This window comes from Cannabis sativa, chromosome X (assembly GCF_029168945.1).
Source record: "Cannabis sativa cultivar Pink pepper isolate KNU-18-1 chromosome X, ASM2916894v1, whole genome shotgun sequence".
Lineage (NCBI taxonomy): Eukaryota > Viridiplantae > Streptophyta > Magnoliopsida > Rosales > Cannabaceae > Cannabis > Cannabis sativa.
Genome location: NC_083610.1, coordinates 40,699,671 through 40,723,940, shown reverse-complemented (window position 1 = coordinate 40,723,940; position 24,270 = coordinate 40,699,671). Strand labels below are relative to the sequence as shown.

Genomic DNA, 24,270 nt, shown 5'->3' with positions numbered 1-24,270 from the left:
TAAAAAACAAACATCTGCTCAAATAAATTTCTTACAAAATTAATAACAGATGTTGCTAGTACTTGAGTGGTGAGCCACACCATTCGCTAACATCAAATATATTTTGAGCCAAACAATATAAAAATAAAAGAAAATTAGTAATAGTTGTCTTTATTTTTGAAACATAAGAAGACAGATCCTTTATTCCTTACAAAGAGTTTATTGTAAATTATTTCAAAAGAAATTGAGATTTAAGGGTACATATTGACTACATGAACAAATAGAAGGCATGTTCAAGAGAAAAAATTATCCAAAGGAATATATAGTATTTTTGGCACGTCTCCTGCATTATAAACCAAAAGTTAAACAATCATATAACTTAATTTCAAATATGTAACAAAATGAATATTATATAATTATTATGATCTAAGATAATTTAAGGTGTACAAGTTAACAGAAATTGGAACTCAAGTATACAAGTTAAGATAATTTATTCATTTTGTGGGCACAAATTAAGATAATAATTTTTTTTTGGTGCTTGTAGAAATTATAGCTCATATAAGGATACATATTATAGTTATAACAAATATCTATTAGTACTTTAATTTGAACGTCTACCATCAATCATGAGAGATCGATTTTGCTTAAACTGAACCACAACATGTTGGTAAGTTGGTTTATACAAAATGGGCCTATCATGTTGGTCAAAAGTGAGCATGGGAAGCTGATTATGTGAGAACTAACCTCCCTCTTGTAGATATGGAAGATCGGTTCTATGTGAACGATCATCCCATATTTGTAGAAGACATGATAGCTCTAGGTTATTTCTCTCACAATCAACTTACCATGCTATAATATTAGGTAGAGCTCCTATTAATTTTCATGAAATTTTAAAAAAAGTTTACAGTGCTCAAAATAAATTTTAGAAGTTAGTTGCACATACTTTTTTTTTATACGCGTAAAACTTGAGTTCTGTTTTCAATATTGTAAATGATTATTTGATATTTTTTGAAATTGGTGAAATGTCTCCTCTAACTAAAATTTATAATATACAATGTTATATAATAAAAATTGGAATACAATATATCCATACGTACTAAAAAAATAAGAGGTTTTTTCATTTTTACATTTTAAATTAGTTTTTTTTTTTGCATTTTTACGAAATCTACATAGAAACCCCTATTGCAATTATTGTTGCAACCTAAATTGCAACAAAAAATCGTATAGAAACCCCTATTGTAACTAGCGCTACAACTACTTTAAAAACTCAAACCGTAAATTTGAAAAAAAAGTTAAAAAAATAGTATACGGGGTAATTTCCCTAAAAATAATGGCCCAACTATAGCGGCAATAATAATGCATTCACCTAAAATTCTCCATGTATACCCCATAAATATTTTCTTTCTAATAATAAAAATAAAAAAATTTGTAGTATAAATATTTATTTGTTGCTAGTAAAACTAAAATTCTATTTAAATTACCAATTTCTATTATTTTTGTCAATACCTATTTTAACAACCTCATTAATATCACATATCCATCCCTGATTGGTCTAATAATTTAAAATAAAGAAAACACTATACCCTAGTTTCACAAAAATGTTTAATTAGTCTATAAAAGATATTCAGGCATATACATTACAAAAAATTATTATTTTTAGTGACAACTTTTTAGTCACAACATAAATTTTTTATGACTAAATGTGACTTTTAGTCACAATAAAAACTTACTTATGACTACTAAAACATAGTATTTAGATACAAGTTGTCACTAATTTAATTTTAGTCACAACAAGTATTGTGACTAAAAATACATTTAGTCACAATAAATTATAATTTTTGTGACTAATACGTTTAGCCACAGACCTTTTAGTCACAACATAAGAATAATAATTTATAATTAGTCACAACTTTTGTTGTGACTAAAAGTTAACTTTTTTGTAGTGCATATTTATATAGAAAAAGTTGTGAGGCACACTCTCAACAAGTACCTATCGAAAATACTATTAAATTACATATTTAATCAATCTTAAATAAATCAAAATTGATTTAGTTAAATGAATATTAATTTGATTGTTTGATATATGATTTAAATAACATATCAAATTACTTACATTGATTAAATGGAGTGCCAAGGCCAACTCCACATATGCACCTAGGAGTTCTATAATCAAGTTATAAGTTATAATATATCCATCCAACTTCTTTAAGTATATGCAAAGATTTTAGAGAGCCGATATGGAATATTTTTTTGAGGAGAAATTCGAGTGCCTAAGTGAACCAAATGGCTCAGGTATGGGAGCCACAAAAAGACAAAGTAAATTTCGAGCCCTCAAGATGGTACAGGTAGCTCAGACATGTAGCCACCTAGACTCAGAGAATTTGAGCCCTAGAGAATGGATGCAGTGCTCGGATTTGGGAGAACTGATCAATACAATTTCAAGCCCTAAAAGAGCTTAGAGGGCTTGGATTTCGGGTAAAATGTCAAATTAGAGTCCTACAATGAGGAGATAGGGCTCCAACTTAGAGAAAGAATTCCATGCACACTAGAGCCCTAGAGTGATGTGCAAGGTCTGGGTATAAGATGAGTAAATCAAGGGATCACTCTTCTCAACAACACTTCTAAAGATGAATAATTCTACATATGCATAAAAGAGGATAATTGAACTATCTCCTTTATTTTAGGGGTATTTAAATTGGACTTTAGATTTTTATTTTAATTTATGAATATTATATTAAAATTTTAACTGATATCAAAGCAAATAGATATATAAATTTAAGTGTTTTAATATTTGTAAATATCTTCCAAATTTAAAGGAAGATTTTGGAGATATTGTACCTATACATAGCTAACTCATTTATTTGTAAAGGGAGAACTCCAGAAACTTTGTGAACCCTTGCAAACTTAAAAACTCGATTGAGAAGAAAACACTTGGACAATATAATTCTAGAGAACTATATTGTCGAGCATAGAGATCAATATAAGTACTAAGTAGATTAGCCTATTATAGTCAAAAAGTGGTTAACCACAATAAATTCGGTGCTAATCATTTTTTTCATTATTGTTCATATAAGATTTACTTGAAATCAATTATTCCTGTGTTTGATCGCTTTATTACGATCTTCTTATATCCATTGACCAATAATCGCATCATAAAAACAAATTAAAAATATATATTCTTTTCCTTTTGTATTTTTTTCCTCCCCTCCGATTGAATTCTCTCGCCTTCTTTCTACCTCTGCACCTCTGGTTCTTGGCACGCTAACGCTGCGTCCAATCTCTAAAATTCTAAAAACCTATAGGCTTGGACAACCTCACACTCAACTTCCTCGCCTCCAAACTCCTAAGTAACTATTGACTCAAAAAATGGTTAACGAAAGTGTCATTTGATAAGCAACAGTCGTACATAGAGAACGAAAAATTAAACGGTTAACACAACAATTTTATATTATGTCACCCCTATTCGTTGGTAATGGGGTTATATTTACCTAAAATTTTATTGATTTGATCAACACTTAGAGCACTCATTCTAAGTGTTGATAGCAAAAATGCTTACAAAAGCTTGACTTAGAACGTTTGGTCTAAAGTCAAAAAAAAAAAATACATAGTTTTTTAGAGCTCTATAGTCAGGGGCGGATGTATGGTTTGAAGTGTAGAGGCCATGGCCCCCCTAGGATATAGTAGTCTACTGCCTATTTTTAATGTAATTTTTTTTAGTTAATATGTATATTATAATAGATGGTGGTCCCATCAAAATTAAATAATTTTTTATTTAAAAAAAAAAGAAATAGTTGAATATATAAAGTAACTTATACGGCTATACAACTTTTATTTACTATATATATGATGCATTTATGAAATTGAGCCCTTCTTTTGAAAAGTGGGCGCCACTTGACAGAGTTAGAGGGTGCAATGAATAGCTTGTTTCTTTTTTTATTTATTTTTTTTTTCTAAGTCATTTATTATTATTATTTTTTTAAATAAAAAAAAAGCAAACTAAAAAATTTTAAAAACCTTCAAAATAGATAATTATGTATTATTATTCTCTTCTTCCTTTCTCATAGATATTTAGGTATTACTAATCTCTTCTTCTTCTCTTATTCATATCTATTACATGAGCTACCATTTTATAACAATTTTACAAGAATAAATTAAAGAGCAGTCTACATCAAAGAACAGTGGCAGATATCAAATAACAAGTAAAGGTATCTTATAGAAAATGATATATGCATTTTAAATATTCAATTCAAATTTCAATCTTGTTCTTTCTCTCAAATATTATGTATATAAATAGTTGATATAACTTTAATTGTCATTTATTTTTTATTATAATTATATATATAAATTGAGTAGGTGCCTTACAGTGAAAAGAAATAATTCTACTAATTAATTTTTTTTGGTCTGAAGTGATACTTGATAGATTAATATAAAAATATATACATACATATACACATGTTATAAGCTCTTTATATTGTTATAGTTTTGTTTATTAATTATTATAGATAATATTTTGTTAATAATATTAATATGTATAGTTCTTCTTAATTGTAGATGAAAAAATCAACTACAATTGATGCATTCTTTAAAAGAAAGAATGTTGAAGTTTCAACATCTGATGTCTCATCAAATCTATCAGTGGATGTAGATCATGAAAATTCAAAAAATCGCCCAACAAAGTCTTTAAGACTTGACATTAAAGAAGGATTTGATATTAATTTATTGGAGCGTGATCCGGAATACGCCCGCTAATATGGGAGTATCCACCAGAGAAGCGTGACGAAGTTCGCAGCTTACATTAAAGCCGGTCCATATCGGATTATACTCTCTAGCCTATCAAAAATCGAAGAAGCTCATTCACGTTCTTTTCTACCATCTTGGTTTAAGCTATTTCATCTTGGTTGGAATATTCTCCTAAAGTGTATGCCGCATTTTGTCTACCATGCTTTTTATTTCACTCTAAAGATGCACCGCCTAGATTGGATGCATTTACTATTAATGGATTTCGATCAGGGAAAAAGGTAAGAGGAAAAAAATTGTGCATTTTTAGCACATATCGGAGACGATATAAATTCACCTCATAGAAATTCGAGAAAGCAAACTTGCAGATCTCATGAACCAACCAATACATATTGGAAGAAGGTTTGCAAACTTCACATCACAAGAAATTGCCGACAATAGACTTCGTTTGAAAACATCAATCGAGGGATTAGGTGGCTTGCATTTCAAGCATGCCCTTTTGTAGGTCATAATGAATCTAAAACTTCAATTAATCTGGAAACTTTTTAGAGTTATCGAGTTTCATAACTTCCTATAATGATAAGGTAGCGGAAGTTTTGGATAAAGCTCCACGAAATGCCACATATACATCACCAACAACGCAAAAACAAATTTTGCATGTATTGGGAAATAAAGTGAGAAACGCGATTCGTGAAGAAATTGGTGATGCAAAATTTTCTGTAATAATGATGAAGCACGAGATGAATCTAAGAAAGAGCAAATGTCAATTGTTTTAAGATTTGTTGATAAAGATGGTTATGTGCAAGAACGTTGGCTTATTCATGTCAAAGACACCGCTGCTATAACATTAAAAGAAGGTATTTTCTCTATACTCTCTAATTATAGTCTTGATGTTCAATCTATTCGTGGACAAGGTTATGATGGCGCAAGTAATATGCGTGGACAATGGAATGGTTTGCAAGCTTTAATTTCAAGTGAATGTCCTTATGCTTACTATGTTCATTGTTTTGCACATCGTTTGCAATTGGCATTAGTTGCTGCATCTAGAGAAGTTATTCCTGTCCATCAATTTTTTACAAAGTTAAATTCTATTGTTAATATTGTTGGTGCTTCATGTAAACGCAATGACCAACTAAAAGCTGCTCATGCTACAAATATTGCTCATTTACTTGAGATTGATGAACTAGAAAGTGGGAAAGGACTCAATCAAATTGGTTCTTTACAAAGTAAGGTGTGATACTCGTTGGAGTTCTCATTTAAAATCTATTTCTAGTTTGATAAAGATGTTTAGTGCAACATGTGAAGTTTTATTGAATATTATTGAAGATGGTACTACTTTTGCTCAACGAGGGAGATGCGGATGCTAAATTTTATGAGTCATTAACTTCTTTTGAATTTGTTTTCATTTTGCATCTTATGAAAAAAATTCTGAGATTTCTAATATACTATGTCAAGCTTTACAACTTCGGGCCTCAAGATATTTTAAATGCAATGCATCTTGTTTCATCTACTAAGACTCTCATTCAGAAATTGAGAGAAGATGGATGGGATGAATTAGTTTATGAGGTGAAATCTTTTTGTGAACGTGTTAATATACCTGTCCTAGATTTTAATGCTCACTATACTACAAAAAGAGGAAGAAGTCGTGGTCAACAAGATGCAATTACAGTGGAGCATTATTACAGAGTTGATCTTTTCAATTCAAAGGATGTACTTTCAACTACAAGAATTAAACAACAAATTCAATAATAATACAAAGGTGAGTTACTCATTCTGGGCCTAAATATCCGAGAGATGCACACATCATTCAGAATTGATGATATTTGCAAGTTGGTACAAAAATTTTACCCAAGAGATTTTACAGAATACGAGATGGTACAACTAAGGACGCAATTTGAACATTTTGCTCATGTACGAGAACTTCCTGATTTTGCTGTTTTGGCAACTATTTCTGATTTATGTCAGTGGTTGGTAAAAACTAGAAAAGCAGAGATTTTTCCAATTGTCTATAAAGTGATAACTCTTATTCTTACACTTCCGGTTTCTACAGCTACCACAGAACGATCTTTTTCAGCTATGAATATAGTGAAGACTACACTTCGCAACAAGATGGAAGATGAATTTTTAAGTGATTGTTTGCTCGTGTATATTGAAAAAGAAATCGCCAAAAAATTTAGTATAGATTCACTTATCGATGATTTTCGTGATATGCAAGAAATACGTTCTGTATTTTAATTTCAATTATGAATTTAATAAAACATTGAAATTTTTGACACTTAAATTTACAATATAGTTTGGCCCCCCCTAATTTTTCATGCTGGCTCCGCCCCTGTCTATAGTTATACAAAGATTACAAAAGGTAAAAAATGAACGAAGTGATCCCTTTTTAGAAGAAGGAGGTTGAATATTTATATTTAAAATAATAATAAAATATTCAAATAAAGAGAATATTCTCATCAAGTTGATCTGCATCATTGAATGATGGCACACCATCCACATATTGATTGTAGATCTTCAAGACTTGATCTAGCACATTAATATTGTTTCTTGATGAATAGTTAAGATTTACCCATCTCAACTTGAATGATGTCTGTTGATCTTCGAGATTGAACGAGGTCCGTTATTAATCGAATTCTGTGGCTCTGATACCTAAATTCGTATTTCCCTCATGACTCGATTTTTTATGAGAAGGAGTCTGAATTAATATTTCTTTCCTTGCAAAACATCAATTCGAAAGAGCTTTCCAATACGCTTAAAAGTGCATCAATTCAAGTTGTATTGAGTGAGATATGCCCAAAACACTATGTAAAGTGCAATTGTCTCCTAGACCAACGATCTGGTGAGCAGTTTTGTTTCACTTGGTGGCAAAACACATATGATTCCAAAACATATCTTGAATTAGAATTGGATTTTACTGTCGCCTTACTCTTGTGTGTGAGAAAAAAGATGTGCAACCCCTGTTGTGCACTAGGTAGGGTGTACAGTGGTCAATTTGGTCAGGTTATGGCATATTTTTACCAGCTCTTTATAAATATCATGTTATAAATATTTAATTGTAACTCACCCAATTGAAAACATAATTTTTTTTAATTCACCGAATGATTTTGTTAGTTTGGTTGAGTTAACCTATCCAAATCGATCTTCACTTTTTTCTACAATTATTATTGTTTGTTTTTAGTATTCAAATAATTTTTTTTAAAAGTATGTTATTTATATTTCAAGCTTAAAAATATTATAGTCTAAATTAATTTTAATAACTTTAACATAAGATAAGTATTAATTGAATAAATACTAAACTATACAACAAATATTCAGACAAAAATAGATAAAAAAAGTAATAATATGGTGTAAATTTTAAATTTTAATTTTAATATCCGATTACAATAAAAATTATTAACTGTAAAATCTAAATTTTAAGTTAAACACTATAAAGTTTAAAATTTAAAGACAAAATAATATAACTAGTAAAATTTATGCATTACATTATATAAATCTTTGTATAAAAATATATAAAATAGTTTATTGTTTATTTGGATTAATTTGACAATTTAGAATAATTTTAATCTATTCAATATATTCATCGGGTGGTTAAAATTTTTATTGGGTTATTTTAGTTGCATTTTTTGTCGGTTTATTCCTTTGGTTTGGATAGTTTATTTGGGTTAGGCGGTTCGTAATTTTTTTATAAACACCCCTAACACTAGGTGTTCGCCTGGGCATTAGTACTAGGGTTAGGGCCACCTAGCGCCCCTAGTGCACAATGTCTTCTTGGCTTCATTTGATGCTTTAACACTTGTATTTACTCTCATTTGAAAGAAAAAAAAGAGTTAAATGCCCTAAAACCTAGCCATATCCACCTGGGCGCCCACCAGGTGCCATAAGGTTCACCTTGGTGCTGGTAGCTGCATAAGGCCCATGCTGGGCGGTGAGTGCAAAATATCCTAGCTCAAATTTCCTTCGTTAGCTGTTTGATGATCTTCTAAGTAGAAACCAAGTCTAAATACTAGTTCTCCCACGGAACCAGACTAGGATGGACATATTGTCCACCACTAGGTGCCCAGTGAGGAGTCAGGGAAGACTCATCTAGGCGGTGGGTGCTGTGTGTACCCCACCTGGGATCTAGATGCAAAAAACTCATTTACACATGTTGTTCCTTGGTTAATTTTTGAGAACCAGAATACAGTTTGGACCCTAGAACCAAAACCTTAGTTTTCGTGCTACCTACGAAGTAAAAAGCTCACTTGAGCGTCCACCAGGTGACTTACTCACACTATGTGATTTTTAAGGCTCGGGACTAGAGTGTGGCTAACCTTTTGCATACTCTATTGCATTTACGGAATCGATTTCCCATTGCGTTGAGGTGTTGAACTAGAACCATTAAAAACTCAGGAGAAGAGCCCACGTGGACGCTGGGTGTTCACTTGGACACCCAAGTGGTATTTTATGATGTCTGGGGACATCTTTGATTTCTAATTCCCATTTTGGTGTCATAACGACTCACACTTAGACTATTTAAGAAAACACTTAGAAATGATCATGTCAAGGTCCACTTGTTCTTCTAGGCATCGGGGCCTATGCCCAGATTACCTTATGAGGAGGTGATGCTATTTGCTTGGGGTTTCTGGGACTAGGGTTTTTTTTTTTGTGCCACTGGTTAAAAAAGTTGTTCACATCATCAAACCAAATTTCTTTAGGTACAAATACTAAAAAAACATATCATATTCAATTGTTAGTTTTAAGGGCGTCTAATTACCTATTAACAAAACTAAACTAATAACACATACCACCAAAATGAAATATTTTATAGCTTCTTGATTCAAATTTACTAAACATATCTTTAATTGATATTCACAATATGCATTCCACATTCAAGACTTATTTGAATTGCAGCGATAATGCCTAAGTTAGTATATTTAAAGACCTAAGAATCACAAATACAAAAATATAAGTATACTAATTAACGTAATCACTACTATATGGGGGCGTTTGGTACGAGGTATTCAAAATAATTTGATTATAGAGAATATTATGAAGGAGGATATGATTATAGGAAAATGTGTAAACTGTGTTTGGTTGTGTAGGGTAATATGTAATCATATTCTTGTTAATTAAATTAAAGTGTTTGGTTGAGTACAGGAATCTTATATATTATTTTAAAAAATAAAAATAAAAATATTTTTTTATATATTTATTTAATGTTAATTATATATAAAAATAAAATAATTATTTATTAAAGAAATTTATTTATTAATTAGTAAATATTAAATTGGAGAATTACCCCATATACTTTTTTTTTTTAAACTCTTTTTTCAAATTTACAGTTTGGGTTTCTAGAATGGTTGCAGCGCTAGTTGCAATATGGGTTTTATACGATTTTTTGTTGCAATTTAGGTTGCAGCATTAGTTGCAATAGATGTTTATATGTAGAATTTCGTAAAAATGCAAAAATGCAAAAATGCAAAAAAAAAACTGTTTTGAAGTGTAAAAATGAAAAAGCCCCTATTAAATTTTATTGTATTTTTTATTAATTAAAATGAATATTTCTATATATTTTATCACTATATTATTTATTTTTGTTTGCTATGTCATTTATGTGTACACTATCCGCATAAAATTTATGTATAATGAATATACATATATTATTGCTAATAATATAAAAATAACTCAGTTAAAAAAAACCGATCTCACAAACTAAATATATACTGTAATATTTTATTTATAATAAATGATAATATTATTGGTATTTAAATTTATTAATTAATTCAAAAATTCTATTCAAATTAATATAATAGAAGGTAATGATTCAATCCTACCCTTTTTTAAAGTATCAACATTACCCTCCTCAAGGGTAGTTATAATACTAAGGGAATAACATTCCAAGGCTAAAGACTCAAAACAAACAAGGTAATGTTTCACATTACCATTCCCTTATTAGCATTAACCCATTCTAAACACCCCCTATATATTATATAGGGTGACTATTCAATGACTACATTTTTATTGTAACCATATGGTTACACTTTTCTTTGACCTGTAATAGCAGGTTATTAATAGGTAAACATTCTTTTTTAGAATTAATTAATTATAATTAACTATTTTCTTAAAATAATTAATTAAATCTTTAACAAAACTTCTTTTAGCAATTAATATTTATAAATAATTTTTTTTATTCATATTTAAATCCTTACTCTAATTATTTTAACAATTAAGTCATTTAATTATAATATTTACAATAAAATTTATTTTTTTATAAAAATTAAACATCTTTCTACACAAATTAAAATTCTCTTTTTATAATAAATTTTTAAATAATTAATTATATTAAATGATATTTAATTATTTTGTTACAATTAGATGAACTAAGTATGAGGCCTCAAGCTAGTCAATCGATAACAAGTGTAGCAATTTTTTTTCTAAAAAATTCTTCAACTTATTTTACTTTTTAAATATTTAAATAAAAAAATTAAATAATTAAGTGTAATAATTTAAAATTAAGATTATAAGTATAATAAAATTTAAATTATGAAGTTATATGTGTATAATTTTAAATTATAAAAAGTTTTGCTATAAAATTTTAAATAATTTAAGTGCAAAAAAATAAATTGCTTAAAGATCTTTATATAGTAATAAACTACAAAAAATTAATTAATAATTATAATTAATTTAATTTTAAAATATAATTAATCTTAATTAAAGTTTTATAAGGAAATAAATTATTAGGTTACTTTCAGGTTACAAGTTATTTATTATTTATTTTTATTTTATTTTCAAATTAATCACAATCATTTAATAGTAATCTAATGACTTAAAAAAATGTAACCATTGAAACTTCTTCCATGTTATATATATAATAAGAAAATTAATAAACAGTATATATATTTATATATATATGCTCACCGTGTCGTAATTTGATTTCTCCAATATCCAAGCCTATAAAACATAATGAATAATTAACTATTTTAAAAGAATTTTAATAATTAATTTATATTAACATTATAATATATAATAAAAAATCATCAAAGTTCCTTAACAAACCTGATATAATACCCAAATTGCCATGAATGCATGAGAAAGCAATATTACGTTACTGTTGAAAAACTGCAAGGGTATAATCAAGTATAAGTAATAATAAAATATTTTTTTTGTTGTAATATTTATTTTTCTTTCTTGAATATATACGGTATGATATCTGAATATATATAGTACTAATTAAACCTTAACAAATTCGGGTCCCAATTAATTTTGAGACACGTATTCTAGTGCTAATAAGAATAAATTATAACTTGTAATATATATAAAATTTTAAATTTTCTAGGTAGGAATTAATTATCAATTATTTAATTATTAGATATGATGCATGAAGAGAATAGTATGCAATTCACTTTAAATTCTAATAAAAAGTTACAAAATTTCTATTTATGCGTTCAACTTTTTCAAATTTTTAAAAGGTGTTGGATTAGAATCTCATTCTAATTGAATTTTTATAGTTTAGAGGATCGAAATCTTAGAAAGGGAGAAGTTTCTCTCTTTTCCACCTTTACCCTTTGGCATGAACTTTTATAAGTTATTTGAGTAATTCAAGCTTTTAAATGTTTATTATTTTGAGTCATCTTATTTATTACAAGTTTATATAAATTATATAATTATATTGTTTTTAATATATTCACTTGTGTCAAGTCTAGTGACTTCTGCAACTCTCTTAACTAACATTTCAGTTGGTTAGTTGTCTAGACATAGAAAACATAGAAGTGAAGTCCACTCAAGCAAACCTCGGGGTCTACTCAGGTTCACGCATGACCAAAGTAGAGTTATGTCCAAGGTGGAGGTTCACTCATAACCAAAGTAGAAGTTCTCTAGGTACTATGACGAAGTTCTCCAAGTACCATGACAAAGTTAATCGGGTGCCATGACCAAATTCCTCGGGGTACCATGATGAGGTTCCTCAAGTGCCATGAAAAAGTTCCTCAGGTGCCATGACAAAGTTCCTCGTATACTATGAAGAAGTTCCCCATGTGCCATGACCAAGTTTCCCGGGTACCATGACGAGTCCACTCAGGTCCACTCATGACCAAAGTGGAGTTATGTCCAAAGTGGAGGACCACTCATGACCAGAGTCGTGAGGACACGTGACCAACGACCTTCTAAGCTATAGTTGTGAGGACACAAAGGACATGTGACCAATGACCTTTAGAGCTAGAATCGTGGGACACATGACCAACAACCTTTAAAGCTAGAGCCATGAGGACACGTGACCAACGACCTTCAAAGCTAGATTCATGAGGACACATGAGAAAAAATGACCAACGACCTTTAGAGCTAGAGTCGTGAGGATACGTGATCAACGACCTTCAGAATTAGAGTTGTGAGGACACGTGACCAACGACCTTCGGTGCTCAACGTTGGGCCTACCTCTGAAGTCTAAGTAACTCATACAAACTTGAGTCTACGTGAAGAGACACTTTCGTGCTAGGCATGTACCATTAGAGCTAGTCTAAGAATATCTACAAGAATTATCATTTTTTGGAGGTAATTGTTTTGGAATATTATTTTATATTTTCAACTTAACTCAACTATAGTTAGGAACAAAAATATGTCGGGTTAAGAAACCTTAAACCCTACAATGCAAACCTATATAAAAAGGTTATGAAGTCAATTGTAAAGGGACACTCTAACACTCTCTAATTTACGCTATTTAAAAATTCACTTGAGGACTCAACTCTTGAGAACATAACTCTAGAGAACTATTCTTGAGCATTGAGATCAATAAAACTACAAGTGGACTAGCTTATTATCGCTGAAAGGGGGTAAACCACTATAAAATTTTATTATTCATCATCGTTAATTTTCTTTTTTATTAATTGGTTTACTTTTGTTTGACATTCACTTGTGTTCATCTTGCTCATTTACGATCTTCTCAGACCCGTTGATAAAAAACTACGTCAACAGCTTAGTGCTTTCATTGAGAGCAGTGAACACAAGAGTCAATCACCAATCGCGACCATGGTGAGTACGAGACGAACATACTATGAAGAATAGGACATTAAGGTCCCCTTGAATGAATAAAACACCATGGACCACCAAAAAGTATTTCAACATGTTGACCCCGCTGGTGAAGGGACCTCTCAGAATCTAAGTAAACAGCCCATGCCCGACGATGAAGGTCAAGTCCGAGATGTTAACAGTTTGTAGTCACTGTCCCATGGTGTACAATGAGCCGCTAATGTTCGTGAGGTGTTCATGGAGAATGAGGTGTTGCGTCGACACCTAGAAGAGACTCTTAGACTCAACAGAGAGTGGCAAGAAAGGCATGAGGCCCAAAAGGTTGTGGGACAACCATGCCGCAGAGCCTATGTTGAGAGGCATCTTGGTACGAAAAGAAGGACATAACCTCGTGGGCGTCACTCGACTCATTACCCTGTTAAAAGCTAAGAAAGGTCTAGGTCACAAACAATAACGACCCAAAGGTGAGATACTAGTCGTAATACCGTACCACAACGACCTTCTCGTGAGAACAATGCCCATGGCAGGAGGAATGAGTGTCCTCCATCATAAAAACGTCAACAGGCAACCACCCCAGGTCGTGAGAATAGAAAGAACAATGCACCTCCTCCTATGCAACATCAAACCCGGATGGACATGCAAGAGCATGCTTCCCCTCAAAAGAACATTCCACCTCCTCCATGAGAGAAATCTCGCGAGGAACGAGGCACAACACGCAATAACATGGTTCCACCTTCTCAACTATCCCCTGCTTTTAGGGATAATATCGTAGATAGAGAGGAAGGGATCATGGGCGGAACCCTCCATCTCCAATCAGGTTCCCTTTATCACAAATAAGGTATCATGAGCCTCCTTGTGCTAACAAAACACCACCACGACAACTAGTGTAGAGACGAAGGTCCCAACCTAGGGGGAACCTCCAAGTCACCCCCCAAATAAAGACTTACCTCAACCTCCTTGAGACAGGAGAGAGAACTCACAAGAGAACTATGCTTTCCGTAGCCCTCAACCTAGGGGACATGGATGGGAAAGATGGTGCACTGTCTCCCAGGATAACAATGTTCACCCAGGACTGGATCCAAAGGATCGTGGACCACAACATGCATAACCTTCTCCACCTCATAAGGATAGTTATTTGTCAAGGTCCCAAACTACTGGCACTCGAATGTACTGTCAACAGAGGTCGCCACTCGGGGTCCTCAGCATCATAGGGCAATTACCTTTGTGGACGATAGTTACCATTCCGACTCAAGGAGCTGGCCAGTAAGTGTTTTTTGGGTTTTATGCCCTAAATAAAACCCCATTTCAATGTAATCCAGACTATTCAATTCCAATAAAGTAATAGAAGTATTCTTTCATTCATTTGTGTATGTTTTGGTTCACCTTATCAATTGTTTGTCTATTTGATTTATAAATTCATCCAAACCCTTTTCACATACTTGATCATGTTTATTGTGTTGTCAACACAGTGGAAAGTAAACATGACTATGTGAATAAAGGATTCCTAGATTTATCAGAACACTGGGTTTTACTAATATGACAATCTACAACAGAGTTTACTTGCATTTGGAGAAATGCTATGTTCCTTCCAGAACATTGGTTAAAGTAAAGCTCGGGTTGGATGCATGGAGTATGCATTGGAATGGACCGATATTGAACTTTGAAATAGATTTATAGAACTTACCGTAATATCTATTCAATTCAATATCACTAAGTTGATCCTAAATCAAATGATCTAAATCCTGATATGGTTAGGTTCAATATCAAGAGTATTATTCGTGTTCTTTGATTTGTTAGTTAAGCTTACTTTTGGGTCAGGGTGATACGTACATTTTGGGAACACGGTAGTGCAATTGAGTGGGAGCGCTAACATAAATATGGAATCTATAGCTTCTATCTGGCGAATAGTAAGCAAAAGATGATTTCCTTCGAGCTTAACCAAACAAAGATAAATGGTGGAGTACTCATTTCACTTAGCTGAAATATCATTTATACATGGTTAAGTGTTTTAAGGATAAAATACATTAGGGTGTTACGGTAATTAAATCCGTTTACAATGTAAATCATCCATATAGAGGATCATTGATCAAATTAGGATTATAACAATGGATAACTAATGACGTGTCTATATGGTGGAACATATAGAGCGTTCTATATAACTGAGAGTGCAATTCTAAGTTCTATGCGTGGATTCAACGAAGAATTAATAAGTCGGTGAATTTAAGTTGTAAATTCTTGATCTGCTTATTGGAAGCTCGGATATATAGACCCATGGTCCCCTCACTAGTTTAGACAATATTAATTGTAAGACTCATTTAATTAATTTTAATTAAACAATTATAATTCTCAAGTTAGATTGTGTCTATTTGAGAATTTATCACTTATTAAAGGCAAAATAGTAAATAGAGAATTTGAAGGGTATATTTATTAATAGGGAAACTTTAATTAGTTTTATTATTAATAAATAAATGACAATATATTATTTGATAATTAATTTTAATTATTAAATAATTAGATTTTACATTTATGTGGTTGAATAAAGGAATTGGCAGTATTTGACAAAATAGGAAACTAGCAATGTAGGAAAAGGAAAGTTGGAAAAGTGGAAAGCCTTGTTTCCACAATGCCTAGGCCGGCCACTTTGCTTCCCTTTTCCCATTGATTTTTCAATTTTTTAATGCCAAGTAATTCAACCATAGCCCTATGTGGTCTTCTACAAATAGAAGGTAAAGGCTTCAGTTTTTGTAATACTTTGATAGAATTTTCTCTTACACAAAAATTTGCTCAAGCCGCTACTCTCTCTCTCTCTCTCTACCTACTCTGTTTTTGAAATTCTCTAAGTGATAGAGTAGTTCCCACACACATCAAGTAATACCTCAATCATAGTGAGGAAGGCTGTGTAGAATTCAGATTCAACAAAGAAGGACATTCGGGCTCAGATCTTGATTATACTCTGCGACAGAAAGGAATCAAGGGTTAGAGATCTGAGTGGGAGGAGACATATATTCCGCTGCACCCAATGTAAGATTTCTCTTACTTTTATGTGTTTAATTTTCCATCGTTTTAGAAGTTCATATTTAGGTTGTTAAATCAACATACTTGTGAGTAGATCTAAGATCCTGGTAAAAATAATTCCAACAGTGTTCATGACAATGCCCCACCTCAGTTTACAAGGAGTACCCTAGACATCCACCTCATGATGCAAGGGACCCAGATTTTTAGGATCACCTCAACCAAAGAAGGAAACCTAACCTAAGAGACCACCTAAACAAGGGGCATGCAGAAAGGGATGTCCCATACCAGGCACCATATGACGTCCCTCCTCAATAGGGGGAATATGCATCTCAGTTTAATATGGTTGCTCCTCTACCAGAAGATCACAATGTCCTAGCTTTTGGGATTAATGACCTAAGACTTACGACATTAGAACAATAAATCCAATAATTTTTTAAACACCAACAAAGATGTCGATGGGTACGGGTCAGAGGAGGAGCTCGAATCATTCCCACCACATATCTTGACACTACTAAATCCTCTAGGGTTCAACACATCAACCACGAAAAATATGATGGGAGTAAAAATCCCGGGGTCCATATTAGTGATTTCAATACACTTATGAGAGTGAGTCAATAGAAGTTCCCAAGTACCATGACAAAGTTTCTTGAGTACCATGACCAAGTTCCCCAGGTACCATGACAAGGTTCCTCAAGTGCCATGAAAAAGTTCCTCAGGTGCAATGACGAAGTTCCTCGGGCACTATGACGAAGTTCAATGGGTGCCATGATCAAGTTTCCCAGGTACCATGATGAGTCCACTCAGATACACTCATGGCCAAAGTGGAGTTACGTCCAAAGTGGAGGTCTACTCATGACTACAGTCGTGAGGACACGTGACTAACGACCATTAAAGCTAGAGTCGTGAGGACACGGAGGACATGTGACCAACAACCTTCAGAGCTAGATTTGTGAGGACATAGAGGATGCATGATCAACGACCTTTAGAGCTAGAGTCGTGATGACACGTGACCAACAACCTTCAGAGCTAGAGTCATGAGGACACTGACCAACGACTTTCAGTGCTCAACATTGGTTCTACCTCTGAAGTCCAAGTAACTCATACGAACTTGAGTCTATGTAAAGAGATACTTTTGTGCTAGGCATTTGCCATCACAATGTAAAGACCGCTTAGTTTAAATTTAGAAATTAGCAGATAATTAGAATTTAATTATGAAAATTATTTATGGATATTTAAATAATTATTTATGTTGATTTATTTGAATTCAGAATGCATTTTTATGTCATATAGTGGAATTTCATAATTTTGTATTTTCGGTGCCCGGCAACATGGAACACGGTGTATGGCTCATTAGAATCACAATTTAATATTTTAGTATAGTAGGCAGTTTATTTAGACATTGGGAATGTCGGGATTGGTTGAGAATTTAGAATTTCCCAAAAATACCCTCAGTATCCCTTTTATGTTATTTTAGTGTGGACCATTTTGCCCCATTTGTATTTTGTCCTTTAGTGGACTTAGCTATAATTTTATTCAGCTTTTATTAGTGGTTTTTGGCTGAAGTAATTAAGTAAAGACTATGTTATTTCATTTTACCAAAATTTAAAGAAAAAGGAAAAAATTTCAAAATCACCCATTTTCTCTCTAGCTCTCTCTCTTTCGGCCCTCTTTGAGCAGCAAGGATTTGGGGTTTTTCTTTGTGATTCAAGCTGTTTTCTCAAGGTTTTAGTAAGCTCAAATTGTTGGTAAGCTTTTTGTAACTTGTTCTTGATTTCTTGAGTTGTAAGAAAAAGTAAATTTTTTGCATGTTGTGGGATTTTAGTTGCTGTTGCTGTTGTTGATGATGTTTATTGGTTGATTCAGTAGTTAATTCATGTTTGTTTAAGTGTATTCAAGCAGATTTTGTTAGTTGATTAGTTAGATTTAGCCAAGTTTGAGTTTTGAACTCAAAACTTGGAGCTTTATGGTGAATTGAGTTTTTAGTTGCTGTAGTTGCTGAAGTTGTTAGATGTTGTTTTCAGAGGTTTAGTTATGTTTGATTATGTTGATTTATGCATGATTTGGTTGTTGTTTTGTTGTTTGAGCAAGCTTTGGAGTTTTGAACTCAGTCTTGGCTCATTAATGGCAAATTTTGATTCTGTGTATGGGTGTATGTTTTATTGCCTTGAATATGTCCTCTAGGATGTTTAGAACAGGTCTGGAAAGTTTGGGGAGGATTGGGGTTGAATTGGTTGAGATATGGAATTTTTTAGTGTTTCCTGCACTGAACCGGAATTCCGGTTCAGAGAGGCTTGTAGGAATTGGAATTCCGGTTGGCTTCCAGGATTTCCTCCTAGAACCGGAATTCCGGTTGAGGAACATGTCTACCGGTTGGGACAAATTTGGGAACCCTAGTTCTTCCTATTTTTGTGTTGTTTAGGGTATTGCCATGCTATTTATCGATAGGAAAACTTCTAATTTCGAGTTTAAGTTCCCGGGAAGTGATTTAGCGTGTCACTTATCAGTGTTGTGGTTATTATGATTTAGGAGCCTGTAATTCGCCGAGCAGATTGTTCCACTCAGGTTGACCGGCACACCTGAATTCGGAATCGAGGTAAGATTAGTATAATGTCATGCATATGCTTATACATGTTTAGCGCACATGTCAGTTGCCATCAGATTAACATATTAGATATATGTTAGGCAAATTTTATATAGCCGTCAGATTAGCATATCAGGGCAATAGTGAGGTGTACATAGAGTTGCACCAAGATGCCAACAGATATATGCTAGGCTATCAGTTAGTATGGATTAACTGCTACCACATCGGTACTAGAGTACCGAGTATAGGCTGGATTCGCGGTTAATCATACGTTGTCATGGACGTCCCTAATTCAGTTAGGGTTATGATCAGGTGTATGGGCGCTTGGTTATAACCCGGGATTTAGTATGTTTATTATATTATGCTTTTCTTACTGAGTCTGTCGACTCACAGTGCTATGTATATGTGTAGGTAAGGGCAAGGCCAAAGCTGAGGAACCGTGAGGACGAGCCAATGAAGATTGTACATGTCAGGGCGGTTAGGCCTGGAGCGTACGATCCTCGGGACAACAATGCTTTTGTAGTTAGTCGCCGGGCGACAAATATTTTGTAAAGAGCTAGTAAACTTTTGTAAAGTGTTTTGTAATCTGGATCCCGAAATATTTTGTACGATATATATATAAGTTTTAATTAAATAACAAAATTTTAATTAATCACGATTTTCATTAACCTCGTTGATTAGCAACGAGCTGCACAGTACGTTTAAAATCACGTCAACACGCCTATGCTAGTTAGGGTGTTACACACAACCTGTCCAAAACTATTAATTATCATTTTTTGGAGATATTTGTTTTGGAATATTATTTTATATTTTAAACTTAACTCAATTATATTTAGGAAAAAAAATATGACGGGTTAAGAAACTTTAAACCCTACAATGTAAACTTATATAAAGGTGTTGTAAAGGGACTCTCTCTCTCTCTCTCTCTCTCTCTCTCTCTCTAACTTATGCTATTTCATTCTAAATACTCACTTGAGGATTGAACTCTTAGACAACATATCTGTGGAGAACTATTGTTGAGCATTGAGATTAATAAAATTACAAGTGGATTATAGCCAATTACCACTGAAAGGAGATGAACCACTATATAATTTTGTTCTTCATCATCGTTAATTTTCTTTTCAATAAACCAGTTTACTTTTGATCGACATTCACTTGTGTTTATCTTGCTCATATACAATCTTCTTAAATCTATTGACGAAAAATCGCATCAACAACCTTATTCTGTTTTCCCTATATTTATTAACTTTTTTTTTAAAAAATCTCATAAAATAACTATTTTTGTTAAAAAAAAAAAACTATATTTTTGTACAAATTGAATAAAGACACGTAAAATTTGTAATTTATTAGTTTTTTTTTTTTGAAAATTATCAACATCATTCAAAAGTCCCAATAGCAAGGACAATGTAAGAGTAGAGATATAATCCCTACTAATAATACAATCATCTATAAAATAAGGGTCCCGTGCAAGATAAAGTGTTATTTGTTTTAATAGAATCTGTGTGCAATATAGTTTTTTTCTTCACAAAATTTAATTTATGCGAAATTAAACTTCAAAAAATAAAAGAAAAAGTTAGAAATATATGGAGAATACAGTTAAAAGTAACAGGTAACCAATTATGTTATACTATTTTTTTTTTTCTTAAAGAAAATAAATCATAAACACTTCTATAAATAATTTTAATTTGAAAAATGCCACATTTTTGCAAACTTTACCTTAAAAACCATAAAAATAAAAATTCTCCAAATATTAGATGAAATGAAAGGGTGGTCCATTTATATACCTGTGGCCAAATAATAGCTGCAGCCATAACACTCACGTAATTCAGAAGCATGAGTCCATGACAAATATATGCTATGGGTTTTGCTCCAAATTTAGTTGAGAAGGTTATGATTCCAAACCTACAAATAATCCACATATTGTTTTATAGTAAATTATATAAAAGAAATACAACCAAAGAAAAAAAATACATTTATTAATTAAAATTGATCATAATAAACTTACTTGCGGTCACCTTCTATGTCTGAAAGATCTTTTGCAATGGAGATGGGTATACTCAACAATGAAATAAACCAAAAGAGCAAACAAAAAGCAGGGCTGCACAATACATAATAATAATACAAATTTTACCATAAAGTTTAATATATGGTTACATATATGAGATTCAATATTAAAACTAATTATTCTGTAACACAAATGATCGTTACATTATATTTTGAAATCGATAATTAATAACTCACCTCCAGTTGGCTGGAAGCCCGAGACTAGCCTTACAAGCATAATAGACACCAACGCTTGTGCCAACATACAACTGTATAATTTGATGAGTGAGATATTTATATAGTAATTACAATATATACAATGTCATATATATGTAACAATTAAGATATAATAATGTGGTGGAAACTAGTAGCTAAGAATAATAGATAATTAATATATGTATAGATATATATACCATAACATTACAGAAACATGCTGTAAAAGGATTCTTCTTCCATCTGAATGGAGGAGCAGAATAGAGAAAGCCAAAAAAGATACTAGCAGAGTAGAGAAAAGGGAAGAATGGCCCTGAGTTCGTTATAATTGTTAATGTGAGGCCACTTATTGTACAAACTATAGTCAACAACCATGCCAATTCAACTGAAATTTCTCCTGATGCTACTGGCAAATTAGGTTTGTTTAACCTGATCATCAAAATTATAACATTAATTATATATATCATTCAATTCAATTGAATTGGTCTCACAACATTAATCATATTATGTAATATTTTGTATTAAATACATGACTGTATGCATATGACATTATTATCTCTACGTACTGCAATATAAGAAATCTTAGATTTGTCAGTAAATAAATGAAAAAAATTACAATTAAAATTAAGATCATTATTTAAGTATATTAGTCTCAAAAATAACAATAAATTTGTAACTAAAGAATTTTTAGTTTACAGTACTCTTGTTGTAACTAAAAACGAAATTAATGTATTAAAAAAATATACTACTTTTTAGATACAAATGATATATATTTTTTTTAGTGATGTGGTTAAATTTGTACATTTCATAAAATAATCAATACCGCACCATATTTAGATGCACACGGGGCGTGGAATTGGCGGAGAGTGCTCCCCTATATCCCTATTCCCGTTAAAAATTTAATTCCTATCCCTGTTTATTCCCCATTGAGGATGGGATAGAGACGGAGCGGAAAATTTTCTAATAAAAAAATAAAGTTTATAATAAAATTTTTAATATACAAAAATTTAAATTACATAAAAATTAAAATATTACACATTAATTATTATTCAACAAACTAATTATTATCCAAAACACAGCTTAAAATTCATATAAAAAATACTAATATACTAAAAAAATGCAAACATAAATTATAAATTATAAAATATTATTAAAAATATAAGATAAAATACTAAACGGGTTAAGGAGTGTGATCCCCATCCCCGCCCTGTTTAATATTTGGGGACAAAAAGTAATCCCCATCCCCACTTTATTCTCTATTTAGACGGGAAATTCCCGTCTCATTAAAAAAAGGTCCCCGCCTGAGAAATGTGCATCCTTATTACACAATATTTTGAATGTGAAAATACAAAGTAATTATAAATTAATAAAGTGTATTTGGTATAATTAGTTATACGCACCTGTCGATGTCGAGATCATAAATTTGATTGATGCCACTTGTACTTACAAAAATGCATAAAATAACCAATGTAAAAGAGAGTATCTTAAACATCAAAGGCCAACTAAATAGATTTAGGTTCCCCACCAACTCTTTTGCAAACATAGCACTACATCATATATATATATACAAAAACCAATTAGAGATTAATTATTAATATATGAATATAATTGCCAAGTTTAATATATTAATTTATAAAGAAGTTCTTACGCAGAGTTAAACAATACTCCCTTGGCTGCATATGGCCTTACAAATCTCCAAATTGCGTTTCCACTTTTCATTACATTAAATTCAGATGTGCCATTACTCCCATCAGCTTCAATTTCACCATGTGCCTATTAATTATTATTATTATTATTATTATTATTATTGTTATTATTATTAGGAATTTTTCATCATTATTATTATTACTCTAAAACAACTCAATCCCAAAATATATATCAAACTACCAAATAATAAATATTGATGCAAAAAAATCCCAATTAATCATAGGGAAACTGATCATTCATATTATATATTGTTAGTTTTGAAAAAATATATAAATTAATTTTAACTCCTTATTTACAAACTCTACTAATATTAGTACTATCTATTATTTGAGTTAGTTTTTTTTTTTTTTTTTTTTTTTTTTTTTTTAATATAGTACAAATTAAATAAGTGAAAAAGTATCATATTAATTAAGAAGAAAAAAATTGAGAGTGCGAATCATAATGTAAGACAAATAATTATCATTAATTGTTGTTGTTATGTAGGTGTACCTTTATGGAGCTTTTCCTTTGGAGGTGGCTGAGTGAAAATGATTTTGTGAATTTGTTTTCTCTGTGTACAATTGGTTTGGCAGAGCAATATAGTCTTGAAGAAAAATATGAGAATTTAATTGGTTTATTATTAATAAAATTATTTATTTCATGATAATGAGAAGATGATGCCTTAAAATTACTACGAGGAACTAATTTAAAATTAGTTCCAAGGGAGGATGGAAAACTACAAACTGATGAGAACACCATAGATGAAAATTATAAAGAAATATCCTATAGCAATGAAAAGAAAATGGTTCAAGAATATTAATGAGCTTCTCAAATTATAAGAGGTGGCTATATATATAATTATTCATATATAATACTATGCAATACTTAATTAGGCTTAATGACTATATTTTTTTTTTCTGAATAATTAGGCTTAATAATATTGATCGCTTGTGAAATTAGTTATAGTTGAAAGGTAAACTATATTTAGCTGATAAAGTCTTTAAAGAGTTCGGTAA

At 31.5% G+C, this 24,270-nt stretch overlaps 1 protein-coding gene across 1 annotated transcript; it reads right to left on the bottom strand.

The window, feature by feature from the left end:
* LOC115713148 (2-acylphloroglucinol 4-prenyltransferase) lies at window positions 1–24,201 on the bottom strand. Its single transcript, XM_030641645.2, has 10 exons — window positions 23,765–24,201; window positions 23,217–23,341; window positions 22,969–23,115; window positions 21,769–21,997; window positions 21,554–21,624; window positions 21,318–21,410; window positions 21,097–21,214; window positions 11,752–11,814; window positions 11,614–11,646; window positions 1–322 (listed from the first exon to the last, which is right to left on the bottom strand). Exons 1-10 carry the CDS (start codon window positions 24,011–24,013, stop codon window positions 248–250), a joined length of 1,203 nt encoding a protein of 400 aa, XP_030497505.2. The 5' UTR covers window positions 24,014–24,201; the 3' UTR covers window positions 1–247.
* Window positions 24,202–24,270: the final 69 nt, after the last annotated feature.

Coding starts and splice junctions, on each gene's coding strand:
- LOC115713148 (XM_030641645.2), bottom strand. CDS start 24,013: ATGGTGTTCTCATCAGTTTGTAGTTTTCCATCCTCCCTTGGAACTAAT. Junction 23,342..23,764: donor AAAGGAAAAGCTCCATAAAG/GTACACCTACAT, acceptor AATAATTAATAG/GCACATGGTGAAATTGAAGC. Junction 323..11,613: donor AGAAATCAAATTACGACACG/GTGAGCATATAT, acceptor TTTATAATGCAG/GAGACGTGCCAAAAATACTA.